The sequence below is a fragment of the Leucoraja erinacea genome, chromosome 13, assembly GCF_028641065.1.
Source record: "Leucoraja erinacea ecotype New England chromosome 13, Leri_hhj_1, whole genome shotgun sequence".
NCBI lineage: Eukaryota > Metazoa > Chordata > Chondrichthyes > Rajiformes > Rajidae > Leucoraja > Leucoraja erinaceus.
This window is the reverse complement of record NC_073389.1, coordinates 48,833,881-48,845,299: the sequence shown is the minus strand read 5'-3', so window position 1 is coordinate 48,845,299 and position 11,419 is coordinate 48,833,881. Positions and strand designations below refer to the sequence as shown.

General features: G+C 47.6%; 1 protein-coding gene across 1 annotated transcript in view; it reads left to right on the top strand.

Moving 5' to 3' along the window:
* Window positions 1-2,484: 2,484 nt before the first annotated feature.
* LOC129702495 (uncharacterized) overlaps window positions 2,485-11,419 on the top strand; it is a 31,622-nt gene continuing 22,687 nt past the window's right edge. The window contains exons 1-5 of the mRNA XM_055644222.1: window positions 2,485-2,556; window positions 6,852-7,010; window positions 7,128-8,086; window positions 10,162-10,430; window positions 10,859-11,067. Of these exons, the coding sequence (XP_055500197.1) occupies window positions 2,485-2,556; window positions 6,852-7,010; window positions 7,128-8,086; window positions 10,162-10,430; window positions 10,859-11,067 (1,668 nt within the window). The remainder of the gene's footprint in view (window positions 2,557-6,851; window positions 7,011-7,127; window positions 8,087-10,161; window positions 10,431-10,858; window positions 11,068-11,419) is intronic.

Sequence of the window (11,419 nt, the reverse complement as noted above, 5' to 3'; positions counted from 1 at the left end):
TCTTACAGCTTGCTGGTATCAGTATTGGAGTTCCAGACGCCCGGGAACGTCCCTTATCTCTATTCTCATTGAGTGGCTGCAGAGTGGAATGTGAGCCATGTGGTCATGTTTTGAAATTTGTATATATAATAACTGTATTTCCTCCCATAATTTAAGAGCAAAGCAATACTATGCTCCAGATCTGCAATATTTGTATTTTTAAATAATACTAGACTAAGTGCGACCCGTTGGGTCCGTCACATGGGAAGCCTGGTCTCCCCCAACGTTGTGGGAGTGCGGTGTGGGGGAGGGGTGGGCGTTAGGGAGGGCGGGTGGGGAGGGGGGGATGTGGGGTGATGGGGGAGGGGTGTGGGGAAAGGGGGTTATGGGGAAGGGGGGGTATGGGGCAGGGCTGCCAACTCTCACGCATTGAGCGTGAGAATCACGCATTTCGCCAAATTCTCACGCTGATCACAAATTTCTCACGCTCTCGTGAGAAATTCTGTGATCAATGAAAATTTCAAAACTCATATCAACTGCATGGGCCGCGGGTGTTGGAGAGCCGGGGCTGAGAGAAGGATGAAAGCAGAAACAGCGGCAGGGACAGATGCGGACGGGGAGCTGGGGCTGGCGAGTGTTTGCTGGGCTGGTGCGTGTTTGCCGGGCTGGTGAGTGTTTGCCGGGCTGGCGAGTCGCTCGCTGCAGCTCCGGCCATGGAGCAGCCTCAGTGCAAGAGTCCTGGGACGTCAGAGGCGTCAGAAGCATTGCGCCGGTGCGGTGAGAGTCTGCAGAATTCGCCCAGGGGACCGGTATGGATCAGGCTGCGGCTCGGTGCATCCTGGAGGATAACCAGAGGCTGCTGGAAGTAAGTACCAAGCACTGGGTAGAAATGGTGGAAGATAAAATCCTTAAAATGGGGGTAGTTGGAGAAAGCGTCCTGCTTGCCTGTTAGATTTTCACTTTCTGTAACTGCAGGAAAAATGTTCCCGATGTTGGGGGAGTTCAGAACCAGGGGTAGGCCAGTTAGGACTGAGATGAGGGCAAACTTTCTACACGCAGAGAGTTGTGAATCTGTGGAATTCTCTGTCACAGAAGGCAGTGGAGGCTTGGCTGTTTTGAAGAGTTACATTTAGGTCTTGGGGCTAGCGAAATCAAGGGATATGGGAAAAAACAGGTTTTAGATAAACAGCTATGATCATATTGAATGGCAATGCTGACTCGAATGGCCTATTCTTGCACCTATTTTCTATGTTTCTATGCTTGAGTATATGGTAGTATAACTCGACCACTTGATTTTGAAGCATCCATGCATGGTGGAGGTATAATGTAGTCATAGAGTGATACAGTGTGAAAACAGGCCCTTCGGCGCAAATTGACCACACCTGCCAACGTGTCCCAGCTACACTACCTGCTTTTGGTCCATATCCCTCTAAACCTGTCCTATCCATGTATCAGTCTAACTGTTTCTTAAATGTTGGGATAGTCCCTGCCTCAACTACCTCCTCTGGCAGCTTGTTCCATACACCCACCACCCTTTGTGTGTCTTGTATGGGGGGTGGTGAGGGGGGGGAAAGGGGGAACCGCTTTCGGTCGCCTCCTCCACGAGAGGCGACTTTTTCCATGTCGCCTAACACCATGGATTGGTGCTGCCTTTCCCGGAGTCGGGACCAGAGCTTTAGCTGCGGGCGCAGCGTGGACTTTCACTGGTAGATGTTGACGGTTGCGTCTGTAAATGGCTCCATCCGTGTTAACCAGGTAGGAGCACGGTTCTTTGGCAGGGCTGTGGATGTGACCCAGATGGCCGTAGCCCTTGTTGGTTTGGAAGCGAACCACCTGACACAGCCCAAGCAGCAAGTCTTAAAAACAGAAGGTACATTCCTATGGATGTCTGGACTCGAGAACCAACAACTGTTATCAGCTCCATGAAAGTTATTGGTGTATTGTATAGAACAATGTACGCAAAACATAATGCCCATTTGAACTAATCTCATGTAATCCTTATGTGTAATCCTTCTGAAGAAGGGTCTTGAACCATTACCACCGAGGGACACTGACGATGGCAGCCTCGCCAACAGTCTGCCTGTCTTTTTTTGTTATTTTTAGTGTTGTAAAGGTTTGTGTTAATGTTCTCTGGTTTTATGTGGGAGGTGTGGAGTGGGGAGGGGGTCGGCGGAAACTTTTTTTTCAATCTCTTACCTTGCCGGAGATGCGATTGTTTTCCGGGTCATATCTCCAGTCGCTCTGCGACCTAACATCATGGCGCTGGAGGCCATGCTCGGGACTGACTTTGAGCTCCACCATGGGGACGTGGACTCACCATCGGAGCCTGCGATCCCTTTCCTGGGATCGACGCTCCAACCACGGCCTGCGGATTTCACCATCGAGGAGCTCAAGTAGAGACCGATGTCGGGAAGTTCCAAACGATGCAGAAGGTTTTCACCAGCTGCGACCCAGGGTCAGATCGCCCGACGTGGGGGAGCTGAGATTCCCCCCCCCCCTCCCCCCATGCGGGAGCTTGATCACCCCAGTGCGGAGGTCTCGACCGCCGGCTACGGCAGCCAACATCCTCCCGTCAATGTAAGGCTCGAGGCCCCCGACCGCGGGAGAACAAAGGGAAGAGATTGAATTTCTTTTCTCCTTCCATCACAGCGAGGAATGTGGAGGAGTCGCTGTGGTGGATGTTTATGTTAAAATGTATTTTGTGTGGTCTGTTGCTTTTTATTGGTATCGATAATAGACAATATGTGCAGTAGGCCATTCGGCCCTGCAAGCCAGCACCGCCATTCAATGGGATCATGGCTGATCATCCCCAATCAGTACCCCGTTCCTGTCTTCTCCCCTTGACTGTATGGCTGTATGATTTATTAACATAAACACTTAACACTTGGCTAATAAAGTATGATTATGATGATGTTTAAATGACAAAAATGCTAGAGAAACTCAGCGTATATATCTATGGATATATATATATAATGATGAAATGTTACTTATCCATGTTCTCCAGAGATGCTGCCTAACCTGTGCAGGAAGTCACTGCAGATCCTGGTTTAGAAGATATAGACACAAAATGTAGGCAGCATCCCTGGATATGGGTGACGTTTCGGGTCGAGACCTGACTTCAGACTGCAGCATGTTGTGCCTATCCTGGAAAAAGTGAACTGTTTAGAGATACAGCATCTTGACCAGAAACGTCACACATTCCTTCTATCCAGAGATGCTGCCTATCCGATGAGCTACTCCAGCATTTTGTGTCTATGTTGCCTGACCTGCTCAGTTACTCCAGCCCTTTGTGTCCTTTCATAAGTGATAAGAGCAAAGATGTGAGACAGCAGTTTCCATCACATCCAACATGACTATATATTTTGGGTGGTCTATAGAGCCATGGGGCAGATTTCACTGTATTGACTGTATGTAATACATAGAGTTTCACTGTATACAGGTACACGTGGCAATACAGTAGTAGCATTGAACCATTGCCACCCTGGTGCCAGCGTGTCCCAGACCCGGCCCCCAGGTGGCGCAGCCGATCACCTTCCCCTGGCTCCGCCGGCAGCCGCTCCGCCATCTTGAATCCCGTTCTCCCGCCTCCCACGGACCCAATTAGTTCAAAGTTCAAAGTAAACTTTATTGTCAATTGAAATAAATTGGATTGAAATTGTGTTTCCCCATACTCCAAATGTGCAAGTAATAATTATAACACAGACGGACAATATACCAATAAGTTATTGACGAATTCTCCGCATTTATTGACGAACCCGCCGCATTTATTTCAAACTAACGCGAAAGCAACACCCACCCGCCCTGTGCAGGTCGCTGGAAATATAAACTACGCCGCTCCAGCGGGAAAAAATGCTCTTTCTGCAGCCAAGCACTCTGGGCGGATTACTCTCTAAACCGAAACGTAAATGAAACAAATAAAATCCCACCGCTTGAAGTCTGCTCCACTAAATTGTTTGTTTCCTCTCGGATAAAACGTTTCCCGTTTGTAGCGAGTCTGCAAATCGGCGTCTCACCAGGTAGTGCGCTGTGGGAGGACGCGCCGAGTGGGCGGAGGCCCATCTTGCCGGCCGGCCCCCTCCCCTCCCCTCTCGTTGGCGGGGAGAGCGCGCGCGGGAAAGCGACTTGTTGCAGGCGTTTGGAACCAAAGATTATAGAGGATAATTTTAAATACAAATGCAAATGTTACATCTCCCCCTTCAACTTTGGGGTTTCATTTATGTGTACGTCCACGGTATATAAATCAAGAGTCAAGTCAAGTGTTTTATTGTCATATGTCCCGGATGGGACATTGAAATTCTTACTTGCTGCAGCACAACTGAATATGTGAACATAGTACATAACGGGGGAAGAGGAAAAAAAAGTTCAATATATAACAAATATAGTGCAATAATAATATTGTCTTTTGCAGTTCAGAACTCAGAGCATATTCGTTGTTCTGTTTAATAGCCTGATGGCTAAGGAAGAAGCTGTTCCTGAACCTGGACGTTACAGTTTTCAGGCTCCTGAACCTTCTTCCCGATAGCAATGGTGAAATGAGTGTGTGGCCAGGATGGTGTGGGTCTTTGATGATTTGGGCTGCCTTTTTGAGGCAGGAACTACGATAGATCCCTTCGACGGTGGAGAGGTCAAAGCCGGTGATGGATTGGGCAGTGGTCACAACTTTTTGTAGTCTTTTCTGCTCCTGGACGTTCAAGTCAGAATGCAACCAGTCAGAATGCTCTCTACCGTGCACTTGTAGAATCCGAATTTCCGCAATCTTCTCAGGAAGTAGAGTCGCTGATGTGCCTTCTTTATAATTGCATCGGTGTGCTGGGTCTAGGAAATATGCACGCCCAGCGATTTGAAGTTTTTGACCCTCTCCACCATCGTCCCATTGATGTAAACAGGATTTTGGGTCCTCAACCTTCCCCTACCAAAGTCCACAATCAGTTCCTTGGTCTTGCTGATGTTGAGAGCCAGGTTGTTTTGCTGGCACCATTTGGTCAGTCGGTCGATCGCACTTCTATACTCAGACTCATCCCCATCTATGATTCTTCCAAAATCATCCCCACCTGTGATTCGTCCAACAACATTGGGGTCGTCGGCAAACTTGATGATGGAGTTTGCATTATTTCCAGCTACGCAGTCATGGGTTGCATTATTTCCAGCTACGCAGTCATGGGTATAGAGTGAGTACAGCAGGGGGGGGCTGAGCACGCCGCCTTGAGGTATTCCCGTGCTAATTGTTACTGAGGATGAAGTGTTTCAGCCAATTCGAACAGACTGTGGTCTGTGGGTGAGTCGAGGTCCAATTGCAGAGGGATGCGCAGAGACCCAGTTCCGTGAGCTTGGTAACCAGCTTTATTTATTTAATCAAAAATATTTATTCAAATATTAAAATTATATTTACAATACAATAAAACAAAACAGAACCCACCACCATAATACAAGACAAACAAATATACTAAGTAAACTACTAAACAACTATATTGCAGAATGCTCTCTACCGTGCACCTGTAGAATCCGAATTTCCGTAATCTTCTCAGGAAGTAGAGTCACTGATGTGTAATTACATCGGTGTTGCAATGAACAATATAACTATATTGCCATTTTGTCCAGGATACATTCAACCCCCTTCGGTGCCCAGCAGTCCCGGAAATCTCCCAGGTTTTCTTTTTATTAATCAAAAAATGTATTCAATTATTAAAAAATAATATTTACACTACAATAAAACAAGCCAGAGCCCACCACCATAATACAATACAAACACATATCCATAGTAAACTATTATACAATTATGATACAATCCTTATTGAGGATACATTCTACACCCTGCGGAGCCCAGCGGTCCCAGAACTCCCTCAGGGGGGTGCCCCTAGACAGGGCGCATTCCCTTTCTAACCACAACCGGGCACGGACGTATCCCTGGAAAAGGGGCAGGCAGCCGACTCGAATAGAGCCCTCCACCGTCTGGCAACTTGACTCGCGGATGGCCAGCTTGGCCAGGCCCAGGAGCAACCCAACCAGGACAACTTCAGCCCTACCCTCTCCCTACGCACAGGGTGTCCAAAGATGGTGGGTGAAAAATGCAACCAGAAGGCAAGGAGCAGCCCTTTTAGGTATTCAATTGATAAACAGCTTGGAAGGGGTGATGGTATTAAACCCTGAGCTATAAACAACAGTAAGTGTTTTTATTGTCCAAGTGGTCCAATGCAGAGTGGCGAGCCAGTGAAATTGCATCCTCCGTTGACTTGTTCTGGCGGTATGCAAACTGCAGTGGGTCCAGGTTCTTGTCGAGGTAGGAGTTGATGTGCACCATAATCAACCTCTCAAAGCACTTCATCACCACAAACGTTAGTGCCACTGGTTGAGTCATTGAGACACATCACGTTACTCTTCTTGGGCACCGGTATTATTGATGACCTCTTAAAGTAGGTGGGAACCTCAGACCTCAGAATTGAGAGTTTGAAAATGTTCACAAAAACTCCCGCCAGTTGGTCTGCACAGGTCTTGAGAATTCGACCGGGTATACCATCAGGTCCAGGCGCTTTCATAGGGTTACCCCCCTGCAGGATCTTCTGACGTCGGCCTCTGACTGTAATACCGTCAGGGCGAATGGGGGCTCGGGAAGGCACATCAGTGTTCTCCCTACCGAACTGTGCGTAGAACGCATTAAGCTCGTCAGGGAGTCAATAAAGTACCACTAAATCAAAAATGACAATTAAGTGCCATTAAAGCGATTTAGATTTGGCTTCATTTAATTCTGCAGAACATTTGTACATTTCCCATATATTTTCCGTCAATACTCTTTAGCATTCGATTTAAATTCTGCCTATGAACTTTGATAGGTTTTGCGCCCCGTCTGGGAGACTTGCTCCGGCGTTTGGCTACAGGTGGCCTATCCCCGGCTACAGCGGTCTATCCTGGGCTACAGGGTCTGTCCTGGGCTACAGGGCTCTGTCCTAGGCTACAGGGCTCTATCCTGGGCTCAGGGCTTTATCCTGGGCTACAGGGCTCTGTCCTGGGCCATAGGGTCTATCCTGGGCTACAGGGTCTGTCCTGGGCTACAGGGTCTGTCCTGGGCTACAGGGCTCTGTCCTGGGCTACAGGGCTTTGTCCTGGGCTACAGGGCTTTGTCCTGGGCTACAGGGGTCTGTACTGGGCTACAGGGCTCTGTCCTAGGCTACAGGGGTCTGTACTGGGCTACATGGTCTATCCTGGGCTACATGGTCTACCCTGGGCTACATGGCTATACCCTGGGCTACAGGGTCTATCCTGGGCTACATGGTCTACCCTGGGCTACATGGTCTACCCTGGGCTACAGGGTTTATCCTGGGCTACAGGGTCTGTCCTGGGCTACAGGGTCTGTCCTGGGCTACAGGGTCTACCCTGGGCTACATGGCTCTACCCTGGGCTACAGGGTCTGTCCTGGGCTACATGGTCTACCCTGGGCTACAGGGTTTATCCTGGGCTACAGGGTCTATCCTGGGCTACATGGTCTACCCTGGGCTACAGGGCTCTGTCCTGGGCTACAGGGCTCTGTCCTGTGCTACAGGGTCTATCCTGGGCTGCAGAGTCTGTCCTGGGCTACAGGGCGTTCTTTCCGCAGCCAAGCGCCATGGGCGGATTATTACTCTCTGAACCAAGAAGTAAATGAAACAAATGAAATCTCACCGCTTGGTCTGGTCCGCTCCACTAAATTGTTTGTTTCCTCTAGGATAAAACATATCCCGTTTGTCGCGGGTCGGTGCCGCGCTGCGCGGCCGGGCACCGCCTGCATTTCGGTGTCTCGCCGGGTGGCGCGCTGTGGGAGGACCGAGCCGGGCGGGCGGAGGCCCATCTTGCCGTTGACCCCTCCCCTCTCGTTGACGGGGAGCGCGCGCGAGAGAAAGCGACTTGTTGCAGGCGGTTGGAACCAAAGATACGAGAGCGAGAGGCCCGGCGAAAAGGCCTTAGTACCGATTGGGGAAATATTTAACGCCATCTTGGTAACCTGCTTCGCGATTACCGTCATGGCGTCCAGAGGCACATCTGCAAGCTCAGCTTACTGTTCTGCGATACATTGCACAAATCGCCAATGTAGACGACCCGACCTGTCTTTCTTCAGGTTCCCCAATAACAAAGAAAGGTGAGAAATAAACGTACTTTCTGTCGATATTATTCTGCCGTGAACATACTCTTCTGTTCTCCCATCAACGGTCATAGGTTTGTCGGTACATTAGTAAGTTATGGGGACCTTTTTTTTTAACCACTCCGGCAAAGGTATTAGGGCATTTGGTGATTAGAAAAAATAGGCGAATACATTTTGGGGGTCTTGTTTCTCTCTCAAGTTTTAATGGGAACATAAAGATGGTTGCTCCCTCACTCTCCCCAATCCAGGAAACCTGGCTATGCTAATGACATATAGTAACAACAATTTAGAAGAATATCATGTATTACTTAATAAAGATTACTTAATATTACTTAATAAAGATTTTTTTAATGATCTAGAATTACCACACTAATAAAGTTAGTGCTTGTATACTGCTATACATTTTTGGTTTTGTTATTGTTGTAAGGCGTGCATGCTAGTGTCTTAGGTCCAAAAGACGATAGAAAATACTAAAAGGGTCTATGTAAGAAGATTTTAATAAGCTCTTCTACATTTAAGGTAAATTGACATATTAGAGGAAAAATGCATCTTCAACATATAGGGTGATTTCACGAAAGGTCACTGGAGCGTAGATCCGCACCCACGTGACCGAAAATCTCAAGTGGAGGACATGCTATACATCCGGTACATACAAGATACAAGATACAAGATACATTTAATTGTCATTTGGACCCCTTGAGGTCCAAACGAAATGCCGTTTCTGCAGCCATACATTACAAACACATAGACCCAAGACACAACATAATTTACATAAACATCCATCACATCGCTGTGATGGAAGGCCTAATAAACTTATCTCTCCACTGCACTCTTCCCCCCCCCGATGTCAGAGTCAAAGTCAAAGCCCCCGGCTGGCGATGGCGATTGTCCCGCGGCCATTAAAGCCACGCCGGGTGGTGCGAGGTCGCACACCGGGTCTTGGTGTTAGAGCCCCCGGCGTGCGCTCGCAGAGTCCTGCGGCCATTCCGAGCCGCACGGGGCGGTGATGTCAGGCCCCGCTCCAGGAGCTCTTCAACCCCGCAACTCGGGCGGGGGAAGTCGCCGTTGCGAGAGCCCTGAAAAGCGGTCTCCCTCCAGGGAGCCACGGGCTCCCGGTGCCTCCGTCCACAGACCTGCCGTTGGAGCCTCCGACTCTCCGGTAGCAGCAGCAGCAGCAGCGCTCCTCCACCGCTCCACCCGCTCCGGACTCGGCCAGCCCCGCGACGGCGACGGTGAGTCGTAGCACCAGAGTCCCCGGCTTCTTCCTGTTGGAGGCCGCTCCCGAGACATGTTAGTGAATGGGAAAACACGCACTTTCACACCCGTTAAAAACATCGAAAATGGCCAGTTTTTGAGCTGCAATTTACTGTGCCAGTCGGGGTGACCGTGAGGCACAGCTACCTAAATTTACAGTCCAAAAAAAAGATAGAAACCAAGGTAAATTCAAGAGGGAGCTGAAGGTGCAAATCCAGCGGAAATGCTTATGGGACATTTGCCGTGGAGATTTAAAGATCCAAAATATCGGGAATTATCGCGTTTGCTCGCTGCATTTCATCAAAAGTAAGGCATTATTGACTTTTTTATCTTTATTGATGAAATGCAGCGAGCAAACGCGATAATTCCCGATATTTTGGACCTTTAAATCTCCACGGCAAATGTCCGCTGTTCACTTCCGCTGGATTGGCACCTTCAGCTCCCTCTTTAATTTACCTTAGTTTCTATCTTTTTTTTGGACTGAAAATCTAGTTAGCTGTGCCTCACGGTCACCCCGACTGACACAGTAAATTGCAGCTCAAAAACTGGCCGTTTTTGATGTTTTTAACGGGTGGGAAAGTGCGTGTTTTCCCATTCACTAACATGTACCGGATGTATAGCATGTCCTCCACTTGAGATTTTCGGTCACGTGGGTGCGGATCTACGCTCCAGGGACCTTTCGTGAAATCACCCTATAGGTCTCTCCCCACTACTGAAAACAATTGCACATGTGATATATTATCCATTCTGCAGGTATGTAGTTATAATTACATTTGTTCTTATAAGTTAATCCAATTAGATATTTTCTGTAATTTCAGATGTCGACAGTGGGTCCAGAACACTCGTCGACACGATCTCCTTCACCGAACTCCAGTGTACTTGTCAAACAACTGCCGTCTTTGTTCTGAACACTTTGAACTTTACCAGTTTTCCAACAAGCGGACCAAGAACAGGCTAAATTGGAATGCAGTTCCAACGCTCTTTGAGATCCCTAATCCGCCGAAATGTCTGCCTACCCAACGCAGATCACTCAAGAGGAAGAATGAGTACCTCTCATCTTTACCAAAGCCTTCAAAGCAGCAAAGAGGTAGGCCTATTTAAAATAACATTTAATTTCTCACTTTGGCTAAATTACAAATTTGTATCCCAACTGATACAATTGGTACTGGTACATAATAGCATGTATAGTACTTCTATGTTCATTTGTGAAATGTTCACAAAACTATAATCACACATAAGGCCACACAGTATAGGCTAATAGAATGTGTACTTGTATTTAATTCAAGTAAGAACAGCCATTGAAAACTTCCTCATGCATAATTTAGACAACATTTAAATGATTTAATGGAACTTCAAAAAATCAAGATCATGGTTTTCTTTTGATAGACTGAAATTGGTGCGTCACATCTATTTTAAATGATAATTAGTAGTAGATGCTGATTTATTTACATGTATATGCTAAATCTATTTCATTTGTATACTTCTCTTTCCCTATCTCATGATTTTTTTTGGCAGTGTCAGACAACGTACAGGCCGAACATTCTTACTGCTTAGATACAGACCAAATTCATGAGAATGAACCCAGCAGTGCTTCTCCACCTCCTGATACAGATGATCTTCAATTCCCACCAACTGGAAATTATGGCAGAGCTCTGAACAAGGAAACACAGCATACTTTACACCTCATAAAAAGAGTTGAACAGTTGAAACGATCAATGGAAAAGGTAACTAAAGAAAGTGAAACAATTAGTGACTTGATCAGAGGAGCAGGTGAATTTTTACAAGGACCAGCACTGGCTTTCTTTGCGTCACAATTGCAGAATGCGTCAGGACGTAAAAGAGGAAGACGATGGAGTTATTCAGACAAGGTAGTTGCCTTGTCCCTCTACTACCAAAGTCCCCGTGCATACCGGTTCTGCAAGCGCATTTCCACCCTTCCATTAATCACATTACTGCGTAGATGGTTGAGTAATATCAAAGTGGGTCCTGGGTTTCCCCCTAAGGTCTTTGAACTTTTGAAAGACAGTGTAGCAGAAATAACAGAGAGGGATGTTCTGTGTAGTGTCCTTTGATGAA